Source organism: Panthera onca, chromosome A1 (assembly GCF_046562875.1).
Source record: "Panthera onca isolate mPanOnc1 chromosome A1, mPanOnc1 haplotype 2, whole genome shotgun sequence".
NCBI classification, from domain to species: Eukaryota; Metazoa; Chordata; class Mammalia; order Carnivora; family Felidae; genus Panthera; species Panthera onca.
This window is the reverse complement of record NC_138339.1, coordinates 44,140,411-44,159,395: the sequence shown is the minus strand read 5'-3', so window position 1 is coordinate 44,159,395 and position 18,985 is coordinate 44,140,411. Positions and strand designations below refer to the sequence as shown.

The 18,985-nt window shown below is 38.3% G+C and overlaps 1 protein-coding gene across 3 annotated transcripts in view; it reads right to left on the bottom strand.

The window, feature by feature from the left end:
• The window catches only part of G3BP1 (G3BP stress granule assembly factor 1), a 36,350-nt gene that overhangs the window by 8,787 nt on the left and 8,578 nt on the right, over positions 1-18,985 (bottom strand). For all 3 annotated transcript variants that reach the window (XM_060634767.2, XM_060634771.2, XM_060634768.2), the window contains 10 exons: positions 16,351-16,463; positions 10,946-11,027; positions 10,310-10,483; positions 8,471-8,561; positions 6,732-6,825; positions 4,660-4,861; positions 3,308-3,409; positions 2,576-2,687; positions 2,246-2,374; positions 1,453-1,562 (listed from right to left, as the gene is read on the bottom strand). In XM_060634767.2, the coding sequence (XP_060490750.1) occupies positions 1,453-1,562; positions 2,246-2,374; positions 2,576-2,687; positions 3,308-3,409; positions 4,660-4,861; positions 6,732-6,825; positions 8,471-8,561; positions 10,310-10,483; positions 10,946-11,027; positions 16,351-16,445 (1,191 nt within the window). In that variant the 5' untranslated portion in view covers positions 16,446-16,463. The remainder of the gene's footprint in view (positions 1-1,452; positions 1,563-2,245; positions 2,375-2,575; positions 2,688-3,307; positions 3,410-4,659; positions 4,862-6,731; positions 6,826-8,470; positions 8,562-10,309; positions 10,484-10,945; positions 11,028-16,350; positions 16,464-18,985) is intronic.

Sequence of the window (18,985 nt, the reverse complement as noted above, 5' to 3'; positions counted from 1 at the left end):
AATTTCAAAAAGTTCTTATGCATAAAGATGCCATGGCTTATCCATGTGCATTAAATGAAACAAACCCCCCTTACCTTGGACAATTAACTAAAAAGCCAGTTATCAGGTCTGACCTCTTTTGGCCCACTGGGAGTATCCTACCCTCTAAGGATGAATTCAAGGCTCTACCACAAAGGTGCACTGGACCTTTTGCATGCTGAATTATGGATTTATGCACAAGACCTCTGGGACATTTCTAGGTTCAGTATTCTGTGCCTATGCTAAGAAAAGCCACTGTTCTCTCCTTACTTCTAAGTGTTTTTGCAGGAGATGCATCATAAAAATACTGGTGACATAGTTTGAAAGATTAAATACACATTTGCAGATTAAGGCTCACTTAATGTTATGACCACAACAGTAAACTGGACAGTATAACAATCAACATTCTGAAGAACATCAGAAGTTCTACAGAACCTCTGGGAAATAATGACCTATAAGATTTTTATTACATGGTTAAGACAATGTGTAGTTTTAATCTGCAGAGACTGAAAGATGAGTTGTTGTGGGCAACTTTTGATGCAAATGCTTTGTAGACAGACAGGTGATGACTGCACATCGTGTATTACAAGCCATTAATTTTTATACTTTACAATAATGGGAGGCCTGGGTGGCTCAGTCAGATAAGTGTCCAACTCTTGACTTAGGCTCAGGTCATGATCTCTCAGGGTTCATGGCTTCGAGCTCTGCGCTGACATCAGGTAGCCTGCTTGGGATGCTCTCTCCCCCTTTCTCTCTGCCCCTCTCCCTCCGGCGCTCTCTCAAACTTAAAATGATTAACTTTATGTTATATGAATTTCACCTCAATTTTTTTTTAAGTGAGATTTTTTTAAATCCCACACCCATCACAATAAATTAACAGTATTTATACTTTTGTTCTCTACTACTATTACAGAAAGTGTTTTGTGCTAATGAAAGATGTGGAGGAAGGGAAGGGTTTCTTAAGAACCACACAGTAGTAAGATTCCAAATCTACCAAATCCCTCTATTATTAGAAAGTACCTGTAGGAAGAAGTACTGTTAATAAAATTGGTTCCAGGCTGGGTGACTCCAAACCTACACACCTGCCCCGGGAAAATTGGCTCTTAAGTTATCTTAGTTAAAAGCAACACTGTATTTCATCTCCTAAACCAAAAATCACCAAGGAAAGAAATCTGCATAAATTTCAGTGCACTGGTAACTATTAGTTATCTCATTCTCATCATTCGACTCAAAAATAAAGTTATTTAGAAAGAAGTTTTGTTACTCTCAACTCCCAGGCAAGTCTTTTAACAATAATGGCCCATCACAATGGAACACACTACCAAAACATGTTGGAATAAATTGTACTTTCCATGTAAGAGATATTTGTAAAACGAATATATTCAAAGATCCAAGTTATTCTTAAAAAAAAAAAAAAGATGAAAAACTGCTTACCCTGTTGCTAAGGACCTTCTGAACAGGCTCAGAATCATCAAACACAACAAAACCAAAATTGGGTAATTTCCCGCCACTGTTAATGCGCAGCTCCACCACATTCCCATAACCTGCAAAGGAAACAAAGACTCTCAAGTAACTTCTTAGAACATTTCCTTTAAATATTATACACACACTAATCAATGACAGCCGCTAGTCAACATGGGGCTACAGACCGCTTGTAATGTGGCTAGTCCAAAACAAGAAGTGCCGTAAGTGTGATACACACTGGACTTCAAAGACTTAATATGGAAAAATGTAAAACAGCTCTTATTTTCACACGTTGAAATGATGTTTTTGATACACTGGGTTAAATCAAATATTAAAATTAAATTATCCAGTTTCTTTTTACCTTTCAAAATATAACCAGTAAAAAAAATTAATTAAATAAAATAACCACTAGAAAACTTAAAATTACATATGTAATTCACTTAGATGAACGAATCTAGTGTTTAAATCTCAACAGATAGATGTGTTAGGTAAATCTAGCACTTAAAACTCAGGAACTTAGGGGCACCTGGGTGGCTCGTTTGGGCATCCGACTTCGGCTCAGGTCATGATCTCGCGGTCCATGAGTTCGAGCCCCGCGTCGGGCTCTGTGCTGACAGCTCAGAGCCTGGAGCCTGCTTCGGATTCTGTGTCTCCCTCTCTCTCTGACCCTCCCCCATTCGTGCTCTGTCTCTCTCTGTCTCAAAAATAAATAAACGTTAAAAAAAAAAAAAATTTTTTTTTTTTTAAAAACTCAGGAACTTACTTTGAAAAAAATCTTTAAGTTCCGATTTATCCACTTCATGTGGCAGATTGCCAATGAAAAGTTGGTGACTATCAGGGTGTCTCACAATTCTTCGGGGTTCAACGTCACCTTGCTCACCAGCCTCACGGACTTAACAAAAAACAGCAGCGATGAAAGAGAAAGACATTTTCAGTGGCTATTTCAATGATTTTTTTTCTCCACCCCCAAACACAGGTAATTCCATCAGCCCCATAATTTATTTTTAAAGTAGAAAATATCAACCACCCCTAAAGAACAAGCTCTCACCTCAAAACCCCCCAAACCAGAGAAGTCACCCTTCTGAGCTCTTACTTGGTCTAGGTCCCCTCTGGGGAGGAATATTTATTCGTTGTTCTCGCACTCTTTGATCCCTCTGAGGCCTCTGCGGTGGAATCTGAGATTCAGGCTTAGACTCCGGACGAGGCTGAAAAAATCGTAAGTTAACCTCTGTGTAAAAAGAAAGCAAGTTTACCTTTTTTCCTGTAAAGTTTCTTAGCTAACAATAAGGTTTAAAGAGAAAATGACACGGGTGCCTGGGTGGCTGAGTCGGTTAAGCATCCGACTCTTGGTTTCAGGTCATGATCTCACGGCTTTGTGGGTTTGAGCCCCACATTGAGCTCTGTGCTGGCAATGTGGAGCCTGCTTGAGATTCTCTCTCTCACCCTCTCTGCCTCTCCCCAACTTGTACTATCTCTGTCTCTCCCAAAATAAACTTTCAGCATCCAACTTTGGCTCAGATCATGATCTTGCAGTTCGTGAGTTCAAGCCCTGCATCGGGCTGTGCTGACAGCTCAGAGCCTGGGCCTACTTCAGATTCTGTGTCTCCCTCTCTTTCTCTCTTGAAACCAATTAAACATTAAAAAAAAAATTGTTTTAATAAAAATAAAAATAAAAACTGACAGCTCTCCAAAAAAGGAAATTATTAAAAACCACCCTGTACTCTTCTCTGCTCTGTGTACCAGTTCCCACATTCTCCAAACCTATGTGAAGCACATTACATGAAATACAAGTAAATGTGCCCAATATACAAGCTTAGAAACTCACCTGCGAAGCTGGTACTTTAACAACGTGAGGTGGTATCCCAGTAACTGGAACAGCTCCACTGGGTGGAAGGTTCTTACTGGTCACAGATGCCCAAGAAAATGTCTAAGGGAACAACATTACTTGATTACCCCTTTCAAAATAATATAAAAGCTATTAGTCCTTAATTTCTTGTACATAATATATGCGTCACATTTTCATATTAGATAGGATGTTGTTCCTAAGTATCTTGAGATTCCTTTTCTTCCCCTACTTACAAATTTAGCGTTAAAATCCCCTAGGACTAGTCATCAAGTATCAGCAAAGTAAGAAAAGGTTTAAGGTCTAAGAAGCTACTTTCACTCAATTTCAGGTTTGTGAATCAAAGAAAATTCTCTCTCCTTCAAAACCAGCTTCCTTCTAGGATTCTCCCAATTAATGGTACAAACATCAACCCTGTTACATCAACTTTAGAATTCCCTTGAACACCTTTTCAATCCGTATCAAACTTCCTAATTCTTACTATTTACGACTTAACTACCTTCATTGCCACAAGCTTAATCCCAGGTGTCAAGATTTCTCTCCAGGGCTACAATAGCAGTCACCTAACTAGTCATTCCTCCTCAATCCAGCCAACCTACTTTTCTCCCTGCAAGCTCAAGTCATTTCCTACTCACCTAATCACTGCCCTCTAGAGAGAGACCAAGAACCCTACCTGTTTTACCAATATCTCCCACACCCAAAACAATGACCAGCAGAGGTGCTTGAACTATTAAATAAATGATATAAGAAAGAACCTTAAGAACCCTGACCCCATAAATACAGCACAAAACACATTCCTTCACAGAACACCAAATGTAAATGTTCTGTGATCCCAGTTAACATCACCCTGAAATGCCTCAGGAGTAACAGAAAAGCTTTGAACTTTGAAATCAAGTATTCTAATTAGAAAAGTAGCTGTAGTTTGGCAATTTGTTTCTACTTCTACTGTAAAGTTATCCTCAATTAGAGTCAGAAAAAAAGCAGGAATAAGTCTGTTGTGCCATGATATATTTTTAAAAGGTACTTTATCACTTGTTTTTAACAAGCATTATTTTGAAACAAATTATTTAAAAAATGTGAGGTTGTTGATATGGTGATAAAAGAGCACCTGAAATTTCTGGTCTAGAAGTATTCAAGTTTCCTTGGGTGGGGAGGAGAATTACTTTCAGAAAACAATATGCGTCTTAATTCCTATCTGAGGTATGGCTCATTATGTAGTAAGTTTCCCTGAACAAATGAAAACGTACCCATAAAGTCCACCAAACAGTACTATAAAGGAAGAGAGGTTTTTAAAAATCACCTAGAAACAGGAAGAAGGAAGACATACTACATACCCTCAGGTCTTCCTGTACTGTCTGCGCTATGTCTGCAGGTGCTGGGGAAGAACTCTTCTGGGCATCCTCAGGAGCAGTTTCTTCCAACACTGGCTCAGACTTTTCCTCTTGGATTTCAGAAACAGGTTCTTGTTCCGGTTCTGGTTCAGGATCAGGCTCTGGTTCAGCAACAGGTTCCTCTAAATGTTCTTCCAAATCATTGCTTTGGAAAATTTGAGAAACATCATTCTGCCTCCACTGATTTAGCAAGAAACTCCCAAGTATTTATTAACTATAGAGACCTGAACCAAAAAATTGCTCCCTGTCTCCAAAAAAAGATCTGAGTATTAAAACAAGACAACTCCTTAGAAAAGCATTCAATGAGCAAATCAGATTTGCTAAATTCTCCTAAGCAAATACATCAAAAACAGATCAAAATGAACCAAATCATGGTTTCTGTTACAATCCTGAAACTATCACAATTCACTTAGCTAACCACACATACAAAAAGACTAACAGCTTGTGGGGAAGGGGAAAAGAGTTGTTCAAAGGTTACAGTTTTACTTTTGCAAGATGAAAAGTTCTAGAGACCTGTTGTACAAATATTTGCACATAGTTAACATTACTACTCTGGGGCGGCGCCTGGGTGGCTCAGTCAGTTAAGCGTCCCACTCTTGATTTCAGCTCAGATCATGATCTCATGGCTTTGTGGGTTTGAGCCCTGCATGGGGCTCCGTGCTCACAGAGTGGAGCCTGCTTGGGATTTTCTCTCTCTCTCTCTCTCTCTCTCTCTCTCTCTCTCTCTCTCTCTCTCTCCCTCCCTCCCTCCCTCCCTCCCTCCCTGGCTTGCACTGTCAAAATAAACTTTAAAAAGGAAAAAACAAATATTACTACACAGCGCACTTAAAAATGGTTAACAAGGTAAAATTTGTATTATGCAGTTTTTAACATCAAAAAAAACCTCTCAGAACTTAAAAAAAGAAAAAATCACACCAGTTATTCTGGAGAAAGAAGTTATGATTCAGAAGACTTCTTCTTAAACCTTCCAGAAAAATCACAAGGAATGTTTTTTAATGCTGCAAATGATTTCCCCCTGAAATTCTAATTTGGCAGGTTTGTGATGGGACAACAGATCTTTTTCAACTTGCAACCCAGGTGAGTAATGTGGTTAGTTTGTCATCACACCTGGAGAAACACGAAAACACCCTTTAAGCACTAAGAGTTTCATATCAGATGACAAGTAAATATTTCTATTCCTATCATATTTCTGTTCCATTGCAGATTAAAAAAAGTTTAAGATATAGTCACACATTTAGTGTCTGAGTTAATGAAACTATTTAATTCATGTCTGAATTTCTATCAATTTATGCTTGATCTCTAAGTAAGTCCTTGAATATATTTATTCCCCACAAAGCACTTAATGCAATGCCTTGATGTGTTAAATACTTGATAAGAAATCCCCCAAATCAGGGGCACCTGTCTCAGTTGGTAAAGCATGAGACTCCTGACAGAGGTTTTGAGTTCCAGCCCCATGATGGGTATGGAGATTTACTTAAAAATAAAATCTTTGAGGGGCACCTGGGTGGCTCAGTTAGTTAAACGTCCAACTTGACTTCAACTCAGGTCATGATCTCAGGGTTCCTGGGTTCAAGCCCCACATTGGGCTCTGTGCGGACAGCATGGAACCTGCTTGGGATTCTCTCCCTCTCTCTCTGCACCCTGACCCCTGAGCTTATGCTCTCTCTCTCTCTCTCCCTCTCAAAAAAAAAAAAAATAAACATTTAAAAAAAATAAAATAAAATCTTGGAGGAAAAAAAATAATCCCAAAATCTATTTTTCACTTATGGCCAAGAAAAAAATGAAACCAAAAAGCAACTGATGGATACTATTTAAGTAGTTCTCATTGTGCAATAGGAATTAAAACAAGTTATAACATTTTTGTTAGCTCAGAGATACCAAAAGCAAAACCTTTCTTTTAGGAAATTAGTTATTTTCAGAGATAATTCTGAGAATATACGACTGCCCTCCAACAAAGGGAAAGACTAGACAACCCAAATTCTCATGCAGCTCTGGACAGATAAAGTTTTTCTTACCTGACAGTCTGATCATAGAAAGTTCCAGATTCATCAGGTACTACCTCAGGTGTCTGCTGTCTTTCTTCAGGTTCCTCTACCTCTTCCTCAGATTCTAAATGAGTAAAGAAACTTAAAGTAATTTGTGCTTAATTCTCAAATACAACTGACCCTTAAACAAGACAGGTTTCAACTGTGTGGGTCCACTTATATGTAGATTTTTCTCATTAAATACAGTACAATACTGTAAATGAATTTTCTCTTCCTTATGATTTTAATAACATTTCCTTTTCTCTAGCTTACTTTAAGAATACAGCACATAATACATTTAACATACAAAATACATGTTAATCGACTTATGTTATCAGTAGTTTCCAGTCAACAGTAGGCTATTAGTAGTTAAAAAGTTTATAGAGAGTCTAAAGTTCTATGCAGATTTTTGGCCGGCGGGGGGGGGGGGGGGGGGTTAGCACCCCAACACTCATATTATTCAAAGGTCAACATTATATTCATTTTTACAGTGTTCATCACCATCAAAAGAGTAGTGAGTGGGGGGATGAGTTAAATAGGTGATGGGGATTAAGGGGTACACTTGTACTGAGCACCTAACGTTATATGGAAGTGTGGAATCACTACAGTGTACACATGAAATTGATATTACACTGCATGTTAACTGGAATTTAAATAAAAACTTTAATTTTTGTGAATGGTGTGAGAAAGTGGTCTAGTTTCAACCTTCTGCATGTTGCTGTCCAGTTCTCCCAGCACCATTTGTTAAAGAGACTGTCTTTTTTCCACTGGATGTTCTTTCCTGCTTTGTCAGAGATGAGTTGGCCATACGTTTGTGGGTCTAGTTCTGGGGTTTCTATTCTATTCCATTGGTCTATGTGTCTGTTTTTGTGCCATTAAATAAAAACTTTAGAGAAAAAATGAAATAAAAACATATATATAGAAAGTAAATAAAACACAGAAATTTGGTAAAATCATGGGAAAAGCTGTAAGGACAGAATTAAGGCTAATGTAGTGGCTGGGTTAAGAATAAGAACATGGAATCTGAGGTCATTTTGAGGCCCATAATCCAATGCAGGCTCTACCACGTAACTAGCTATATACAACATCAGGCAAATTACTGCTCTGTGTCTCAGTGGCCTCATCTATAAAATGAGAACAGTACTTAAAGTACTTATCTATAAGGCAGTTGTATTATACAATAAATATACAGTACTTAAATTTTTATTTCAGCCATATAAGAAGTACTGATATACTAATTATTATTAGTGTTTAGAGACCATTCTTCAGGTGTCTCTCATGTTTCTTCTGCACATCTTACAACTAAAGCAATGGCTACCTTTTGCTCCAGACTATCCTTTAGAAATATTTATACAGCAGCCTCAGAAAAGCGTCTCCCTCCAGAGCAAAGGGTAGGCACACTTACTCCCTATTGTAAAAGATTTTGATCCTTGAACTTAGGGTTCTACTCTTGCAATGCACCCTGCTACAATGCAGGTGTCGTGCAGTTCATGAGATCTACCACTGTTGCAGTGAGTAATTACCTACTACTGACTTTGGAGTTTTAGGTCTTCCATGAAGCAGGTTGACCTGTTAGATTCGAGTAGGTTGAAAACTCAGACATTCCCCTGTCTTGACAATTAGAAGTTATTAATAAAGAATACAGAGTATAATAAACACACTCAAGAAACCCATACTCTCTTCAGGTCAACCTGATGCCATCAAAAAAAAAATTTAGACAAGTAACTTACCCTCCTGAGGCTCAGTGACAAAGCCACCAAAGACCTCATCTTGGTATCTGAAGATATCATTGTGAACGTAGAACTTATTTGCAACAGAGCCCTGCAATGCCAACAAAAACTTTTCATTTATTCAGATTTTCACCAAAAGCCAAATCACCTACACCAATGGTTCTCTACTAAGAGCAATACTGCACCACCCAGACACATCTGGCAATGTCTGAAGATACTTCAGTTTTCACATGGGAGAGTGCAACTGAAAGCTATTGCTTGAGTAGAGGGCAGGGATGCTGCTGAACATCCTACAATGCACAGAACGGCCAGCCACAACAAAGAATTATCTGGTCCAAAATGTTACTAACACCAAGAATGAAAAACCCTGCTCTGCATTATAGCCATTAAAAACTACACTCAAATATATTGCTCCCTTAAAATACCACCAGATGGACAGCCAAATACTGGTAAAGTACGTAACATGTCACCACCTTAAATCTGAACAGTAACTACTTTTACCAACTGCAGCACGTACTTAAAATTCCTTAAATCTGTATCCAAGAATATTGATGTAAACACTCAACAGTGCTACAGCTGAAAAGGTCTGCCTAGAAGACCACACCAGAGTATAAATCCAACTATGTCATTAACTATTCAAGCTCCAACACTGTCTCTTCATCTACATTTAAAAAAAAGGCGGGGGGGGGGGGGTATCACATCTCCTATCTACATAGGAGCTTTGGATATTAAATGAGACAGTTCATATAACAATGCATTATATAAGGTAATGTTAGATTCTTCCTCTTTAATAGGAAAAGGAAATTTAAGCAAACTTAAAATAATTCTTAATTATATCCCATATGACTCTGTATAGTTAGAAATTCATCAAGTTTTATACTACAGATAATCTAAGCCATCCTCTAAAACTCATGACTAAAATGAAACACGTTAATTTCTCAAAAAGACAACTGAGTTATTATTCAAACAGTAAGATGACAGGGGTTTTAGATTCATTATTTCTGAACAGAAAATTATCTTTTATTCATTCATTCATTCGTTCATTTATTTATGGGGGACAGAGAAAGAGAAAGAGAGAATATTCCAAGCAGCCTCCACGCTGAGCGTGGAAGCCCAACACAGGGCTCAAACCTACCAACCATGAGATCATGACCTAAGCCAAAATCAAGAGTCGGAACTTAACCAACTGAGCTACCCAGGCTCCCTGAACAGAAAACTATCTTAAGGGTAATGCTAAAGAAAACATCTAATCAGCAGGTCCCTATTGAGCCACTTCCACATGCGTATGCAGATAGGCTTCCTGACTTTGTTCAGTCTGCACCAGTCAGGAAGACAGTACAAGTGCAAACTCTTCAACATAAACCCGTGGCTCCTTTCATGATAAGCAGGAAAAGAAACAGGGCTCCCTGAAGAAACAGCAGATTCTAGAACTGGGGCTGGGGCTAGGACTAGGGCTGGAGCAAGCAGAGTATCAAATGAGCCTGAAACATCTTGTGCCACAAAAGTTATAAAGTGCTCCCTCTGCCAAAAACAAACAAATAGATAATGGTACTGTAGTTAAGAAAGAGTATTCCTTACGCTTAGGAAAAATGCTCACTGAAGTATCTGAGGATGACTAGGCATGATGTCTCCAACCTACTTATAAATGGTTTTGAATTAAAATGACAGGTAAATAGAAAAAGCATTACTAATGTACAGGCAAGTGTGGGCAATGGCTCTAGGTAAGGAGTATGTATGAGGTATTGTACTATTATCACAACTTTTCTGTAAGCTTGAAATTTCAAAATAAATACTTTCTAAAAAGATTTGTACAACCTTTCGTGGTTTGTTTCTTCATACCTCAGGAGCAAGGACAAATGTCTGCATGAATCTCCTCAAAGCCTGGTTGTTATTGGAGAGCAACCCCATCACCTGGACCACCACCCCATCATTCAGAGTGGCATGAGCATCAACATGGCGAATCTTAGTGTGGCAATTGGTAAAGTTTTGTGACATGACTTTCCTATGGATTTCCTAAAGAATCAAGGGAAGAGTTAATGACTTAAAATTTACAATCTCCAACAAAAACAAGTTTTTAATACAACACAAGTAGAGATAATCTGCATGTTTAAATTACAAACTACACAGACCCTAATTTGCCTTAGAACAGGATATCCCAGTGACCGCCTTGAGCTTTTTAAAACTGTCCTGAATTGACATACCTAAAAAAGGTTTACAGTAAATGAGAATGATCCCTGTGCTAAAACCAATTACCTCCTAACAGAAAATTTTCAGAACAAATTATTCAAAATAAGGAAATCTGACACCCTAAGCTTTTCAGTGGCTTTACCAAATAGGTACTGAACACCAAAACTGCTAAAAAGAAATTGAAAAACTTCGTCTTTAAATATCAGCAAATCTGTTATGTATGTACCTGCCTCAATATGGGTTATTTTCTAGCTGTGTAACAGCCTACACAAAGCTTGGGATGCTTACTTTCTGTCCATAAACCGCATCTGCTGGCTTTCCATTTGAATCCAATCCCCCGTGGACATAAGAAGAGTTCTTTCCATAAAATCTGTAAAACAGAGAGATAATTTACTTGTCAGGTGCAAGCATCCTAAGCCTTGATATTTATTTTTCATGTTTGGTATCTATTTGCCTCACTGGCAGAATCTTGGAAACAAGGTGTTTTTCTTTTTCATTTTTGTATACAATCATAGATCTACTCCCTACATGTCACTCAACATTTGCTGAACAGAAATAGATTTGGTCAATGAGGCAGAACACTTTACAAGTCATAAGCTCCAGATTTCAGAGTAGGATGACTGTGTTGGGAAAGATCTTGTAGTTCATGTCAGGAAGGCTACTTAGAATAAAACAAGTTCTGTTTTCACTCAAGAAGAAAACAGGCAGCTTTAATACAGATGAGGACATCTACACTCTCCTGTAAGCTTACAAAGTCTAAACCTTTTATATCTGAGAATGCATGTGAGGGGATTCCATTAAAAAATCAGTAATTTAACAACAAAAACAAAACCAGTAACTCCTGCAGGTGAGGTTTAAGAGTAATTTTTAACAATTCTTGCTGATGCATTAAGAGCTTCAGACTTTAATTCCCCATAGCTTGAATTCACCTATATCCTCAATTGCTTTGTTTTTTCATTGTTAACACTGGATCGGGGGAAAAAAAAAAATACTGGATCAGGAAAGCCAGATGCAGACACAAAGATATCCCAAAAAGTGCCCCAACCCAGAAATAACTGCTATTAGAATTTCTTGATAACTGGGCGCCTGGGTGGCTCAGTCAGTTGAGCATTGGACTCTTGATTTCGGCTCAGATCATGATCTCACGGTTCATGGGTTTGAGCCCCACATCTGCACGGATAGTCTAGGGCTTCCTTGGGATTTCTCTCTCTCTCTGCCCTTCCCCTGCTCATTCACATCTTCTTTCTCAAAATAAATAAACTTAAAAAAAAAAAAAAGAATTTCAGGGCGCCTGGGTGGCTCAGTCAGTTAAGCATCTGACTCTTGATCTCTGCTCAGGTCAGATCTCACAATTCTTGCGTTTGAGCCCCCATCAGGCTCTGCACTGATGGTACCAAGCCTGCTTGGGATTCTGTCTGTCTTTCTCTGCCCCTCCCCTGCTTGTGCTTTCTCTCTCAAAATTAATAAATATTAAAAAAAAATTTTTCAAATTAAAAAGAATTTCTTGGGGCACCTGGGTGGCTCAGTCGGTTAAGCGTCCGACTTCAGCCCAGGTCACGATCTCGCGGTCCGCGAGTTCGAGCCCCGCGTCGGGCTTTGGGCTGATGGCTCAGAGCCTGGAGCCTGCTTCCGATTCTGTGTCTCCCTCTCTCTCTGACCCTCCCCCGTTCATGCTCTGTCTCTCTCTGTCTCAAAAATAAATAAACGTTTAAAAAAAAAAAAAATTAAAAAAAAAAAAAAAAAGAATTTCTTGCTACCTATACTACCTACAGATATGCAATTTGTCACAAATGAACCCATACGTATCATTCGACATCCTGATTCTGTCCCTCTCTGGCCCCTCAAATAGGACAGTTTTGGGCCCACAGGTACCCTAAGTCTACCCTGCAAATTTTAAAGTTATTAAAAGGCTACACATCTGCCAGTGCATCAGTTCAATGCTGGCTAATCCACTTTTCATTACAGGCAAACATCAGAGATATCAGAGTTTGGTTCCAGATCAGTGCAATAAAGAGAATATTGCAATAAATGGAGTCAAATAGGCTTTTTTGGTTTTCCAGTGCATATAAAAATTATGTTTACACTACACCTTTGTCTATTAAACGTGCAACAGTATTTCTACTACAATGTAAGCAATGTAAGCAATGTACATACCTTAATTAAAAAACACTTTGTTGCTTAAAAAAAAAAAATGCTAACCATCATCTGCACTTTCAGGGAGTCCTAATCTGTCTATTGGTGGAGGGTCTTGCCTCGATGGATGGCTGCTGACCAGGGTGGTGGTTGCAGAAAACTGGGGTGACTGTGCCAATTTCTTCAAGTTAAGACAACAATGAAGTTTCTTCCACCAATTAACTTTTCCTTTCACTAAGGATTTTCTGTAGTGTGTGATACTGTTTGACAGCATTTTACCCACAGTGGAACTACTTTCGAAATTGGAGTCAATCCTCTCAAATCCTGAGAGCCACTGCTTCATCAACTCAAGTCTATGTAATATTCTTTTTTGTTGTTACTCCCAACAATCTTCACAGCATCTTCAGCAGTAGATTCCATCTTAAAAAAAAAAACTTCTGGGGCGCCTGGGTGGCTCAGTTAAGCGTCCAACTTCGGCTCAGGTCATGATCTCACAGCTGTTGAGTTCAAGCCCCACATCGGGCTCTGTGCTGACAGCTCGGAACCTGGAGCCTGCTTCGGGTTCTGTGTCTCCTCCTCTCTCTGCCCCCACCCCCCCCATGCTCATGCTCTGTCTCTCAATAATGAATAAACATAAAAAATTTTTTTTAATTAAAACATTTTAAAAAACACTATCTTTGCTCATCTTTAAGAAGCAACTCCTCATCTGTTAACGTTTTATCATGAGACTGCAGCAACTCAGTCACATCTTCAGCCTCCACTTCTAATTCTAGTTCTCTTTATATTTCCACCACACCTGCAGTGACTTCCTCCTCTGAAGTCCTGAACCCCTCAAAGTCATCCACGAGGGCTGGGATCTTCTTCTCAACTCCTGTTCATCTTGATATTTTGACATCTTCCCATGAATCACGTCCAATATAAAGCTGTTTCATCTACACTGAAAATCTATTATTGTCCGTGTAGCCACCTTCACCACCTACCTTATCTAGATTTTCTGGATGGCTTGCTGCAGCTTCTACATCAGCACTTGCTGCTTCACCTTGCACTTTGATGTTACGGAAACAGCTTCTTTCCTGAAACCTCATCAACTAACTTGTACTAGCTTCAAACTTCTTCTGTGGCTTCCTCACCTCTCTCAGCTTTCATAGAATTGAAGAGTTAGGGCCTTACTCTGATCAGGCTTTGGATTAAAGGAATGTTGTGGCTTATTTGACCTTCCATCCCACTACTCAAAGTTCCTCATATCCACAATAAGGCTGCTCTGCTTTCTTATCATGCATGTGTTCACTGGAGTAGCACTTTTCATTTCAAAAACATTTCCTTTTTACTCACAATTTAGCTAATAGGCCAAGAGGCCTAGCTTTTGGCCTATCTCAGCTTTCAACATTCCCTACCAAGCTCCTTACAGCTTTTGATGTGAAGGGACAGACAAGTGACTCTTCCTTCCACTTAATACCTAATTAAAGCCATTGTAGGGTTAAGTTAACTGGCCTAATTTGAATACCACTAAGTCTCAGAGAATAGAAGGCCCAAAGAGGGAGAGAGATGGGGAACAACGAATCAGTGTAAGAGTCAGAAGACATACAGCATTTATTGAACATTAAGTTCATGGTCTTACATGCGTAGGCATATGCCATAAAACGATTATAATAGTACCAACAAAGGTCACTGATCACAGATTACCATTAAAAAATATAATAATGAAAAAGTTTGAAATATTGTGAGAATTAGCAAAATGTTGACAAAGACACAAAATGAGCAAATACTGGAAAAATGGCACCAATGAACTTGCTAGACTGAAGATTGCCACAAACTTATAACTGCCAAAAAACACAGTATTTGCAAAGCACCATAAAGTGAAACACAATGAGATACGCTTGTATGTATGTTGTACTTCAAGATAAAATGTGAAAAAAAAAAGGTCTTGAGTCAATAAATATATCGACAAGGACTATATTAATTTCACTTAGTTCTCCTAAGTTTTATGTATTAATTTGAGAGAGTAAGAGCAAGCAAGAGCAGGGGAGAGGCAGACAGGGAGAGCAAAAAATCCCAAACAGGCTCCCCGCTGACACTGATGAACTGTGAGATCATGACCTGAGCTGAAATCAAGAGTAGGATGCTTAACTGACTGAGCCACCCAGGCACCCCTTGCTCCTTTTCAAAGTCCAAAGTTACCTAATCTCTGAGGACATAGAAACAAATTTTGACATAAAACACAAAAAGAAAAAAGGGGAAAAAAACATGTGAAAACCTGTTCAATCACTTAAGTCATGTCAACACCAGATTTGTTTTTAATTTTCTATTTATTTTTGAGAGAGAGAGAGAAAGAGAGAGAGAGAGAGAAAGAGAGAGAGAGAGAGAGAAAGAGAGAGAGAGAGAGAAAGAGAGAGAGAATGAGACGGGGAGGGGCAGAGAGAGGAGATACACAATCTGTGAAGCAGGCTCCAGGCTCTGAGTTGTCAGCACAGGGCCTGACGCTGGCCTAGAACTCATGAACCACAAGATCATGACCTGAGCCAAAGGTGCTTAACCAAATGAGCCACCCAGGCACCCCAACACCAGCAAATTTTTAACAGCTTACATCCTTACCTGCAAAATAAAGTTAAGTACCTAATAATGTCTTACTAAAAGGTTTTAGTAAAGATCAATAGGAAACAGGTGAAAGCAGAAAATTGTAAATTCTCAAAAATATATATATTTTCCATTTTCACAACAAGGACTCAAATTTATAAATTTTCTTTTTCACCCAATAAGGACGTGATATCCAATATGCAAGCTGGTCAAAGTAACGAGGGAAATAGTCTGGTCCAGCAAACACACATTTTGGCATCTGTAAGAAATTATTCTAACAAGTCTATAAATCAACTTGTATATTTATAGCTTCGTATAATGCTGGACTGTTTGTAAGAAGAAATAATGGAAGCAACCAACAAATTCACCACTGGGGATTAAAAGATGCTATATATCTCTATAAAATAAAAAATACATGAATACTAAAATTAATATGATACATGTACTACCCTTATGAGATGACCCCAAATTATCAAGTGAAAAACTAAAAGACAGTATGTTAAAAATGTTTGCATATACAAAGAAAAATTGTAAACATGGTTTTACTAGAGCTTTTTGTGTTTATTTCATAAACTGTTAATTTACAAGCCTATACCACATTTCCAAGTTACCCTAATTTTTAAAAGCACATGGACACAAAAATGTTACTGTAGGAATAGTCTTCGATACATTCTTACAAAATATTCATGATTCACCAAAAAACACCATAAAAAACAGAAACAAAAGCATAAATACCATATTTTTATATTTTCAGCCATGATTTTTCTGACAATGTGTAAGTTTAGGTGACTTAGTCTAATTTCTTTATACTTGTATATTCTACTTAAAAATTTAATTTTAATAGCCATCATTTATTGGCTGTTATGTACAAAGCACATATTATGCAACAAGTCTACAAAGTGCATGACGAGACTCTGAAGGATAAGTAGCTACATACTAAAAAACATTAGATCATGCATGGTTAAAAAAAAAAAAAAAAGTTTTACCTGTGTAGCATGTCTGGGGCCTGGTTCAGCAGCGTGTAATACTGCCTCACAAATTCCCGCCCGACCAGCAGGGGACTAGGCTTCTCCATAACCATTGCTTTGGTCAATTCAACCTGGAAAAAAATGTTGAAGATGTTCAACTTGAAAGATCAAGTACACAGGGGAAAAATGGCAGGGGAAAAAACTGAATTATTTAGCTAAAACCAACTCAAAGACAAGACACTTTAGCAATTCTTGGTTTTAAAAAATAAGCATAAGAATAAAACCCCCACAGACCAGGTTAGATTTTTATTCAAGTTTATTGTAATCTGATGAATTCATTATTATTCTCAAAAATTAATTTCTTTAAAATGATTATAAGAACTTCAAAGGTACATATTTCCAGCATGTACCTTATCATAATCTCTCTGAATTTTTTTTAATGTTTATTTTGATGTTTTGAGAGAGAGACAAAGTGCAAGTGGGGTAGAGGCAGAGAGAGGGAGACACAGAATCCGCAGCAGGCTCCAGGCTCTGAGTTGTCAGAGCCTGATGAATTAATGTTTATTTCTGAGAGAGAGACAGAGTGTGAGCAGAGGAAGGGCAGTGAGACAGGGAGACCTAGAACTCAAACTGTGCTCCAGGCTCCGCGCGGTAAGCACAGAGCCTGACGCAGGGCTCGAACTCACGAACTGTGAGATCATGACCTGAGCCAAAGTCGGACCCTTAACCGACTGAGCCACCCAGGCACCCCTCTCTAAATTTCTAAACCCAATTAAGAGTGTTCCACTTCTAAGATTACAAGCACATTCTTATTTGTTGCAATACTAGATTCAAGGGTGATAAATATAGCTCTGACATACAGGAGGCACATGTGATCACATTTTTAGTCAGTATCAGGGAAAACTTCTAGTACCTTTAAGAGAAACCATAAAAATCTAAAAATGCTATGCTTAGTTCATTTCATGATGAAACCAAATATAATCTGAAAAAGGGTGAGCTAACAAAATGGTTTTTTTACTCAAAAAAATTATCTACCACCTCAAAGTCCTCACAATGACAAAGTTAGTATCTTTTGAGTATTAAGAAAGGCAGCAAACACTAAGTCCTCAATCATTGTTATCAAAATAAAACTTTTTGGGAAAAATATCTGGTAGGAGATAATCCAACTTTTCATTTGAGGAATAAAATCATCCTCAAATTAAGCATACAGGCAAACACATATGTACAGATCAATTACAGTAAAAAAGGCAAGACATTTTATTTCAGTTTTCTCAAAGGACAGGCAAAACAATTTGATTGGTTAATTCCTGAACAATTTGTGGACATATGTTTATCTTCATCTAGTGCATCTGCATTATCCTTTTATCTTAAAAAGTTTATTTTGAGAGAGAGCGAGCGAGCGCGCATGCGCCCATGGGCACACGAGCAGGGAAGGGGCAGAGAGAGAATCCCAAGCAGGTTCCAAAGCTGTCTACACAGAGCTGGGCATGGGGCTCAAACTCGCAGAATGTGAGATCATGAACTGAGCCAAAACCTAGAGACAGACACTCAACTCAGTCACACAGGCACCCCTGCGTTATTCTTGAATATCTGTCCAATTTACTACCTGTTTCACTGAAACCTAAGAAATTAGTTCAAGGCCAGTCCACATTTTCCCCAGATTACAGGTACTAGATCAATACAGAATACCTTCCTAGTCATACTGGAGAGTAGTTTACCTGTAGGCATGGTTACTAGAGTATCAGTAAAAAGAATTTGGATCCTAGGTCTTAAACAAATATACTTAGACTAAACCAGAATGAGAAATTGCTATATTTTTCCCTGGATCATAGTCAAACAAAAAAAAAAAAAAAAGAAGAAGATAATTTCAGATGTTCTTACTGATCCTAAATTCTTCAGAACTTCAAAGTTACAGTTGGACGTGAGATCACGTCATATAACTTGTGGTTTTCAAGTTTTAAGATTTCCCATTACTATGGTACTATTACTATGATCTGATGTAAACCAGATCAACTACACTTAAAAAAAATTTTTTTTAATGTTTTTATTTCTTTTTGAGACAGAGACAGAGAAGAGAGAGACAGAGTCAGAGAGAGGGAGACACAGAATCCAAAGCAGGCTCCAGGCTCTGAGCTGTCAGCATAGAGCCCAACGCGGGGCTTGAACTCATGAGCTGTGAGACCATGACCTGAGCTGAAGTCAGATGCTTAACTGACTGAGCCACCCAAGCGCCCTTCCACCTGAATTTTTAATGGAAGGGCTTACTCTAGGCAAAGTCAAAAGAGCAAAATATCCTATGATCTGCGTAAGAATGCATATGGAACTCTCATACAAATCACTAAAATAAAGAATAACCCAAGAGAAAAACAGGCAAAGGAAATGGAAGAGCCAATTCTCAGGAAAGTAAATGGGCAAGAAATGATAAACTAAGTAACCAATAAAATGCAAATTAAAACCTATCACTTCTCACAGAAGATCCCCTGAAATATTAAAATATCAGTCAATGTTCAACACTGTCAAGAAGTTGGGAAAAGAGAACCGGCAAAGCTGAAGAAATGTCAATGGCTGCCACCACAGTGGAGAAGTTATCTAATAAAATCAACAATGCTCCAATGAATCCAGCAATTCTTTTCTAGACACATACACAAGAGAA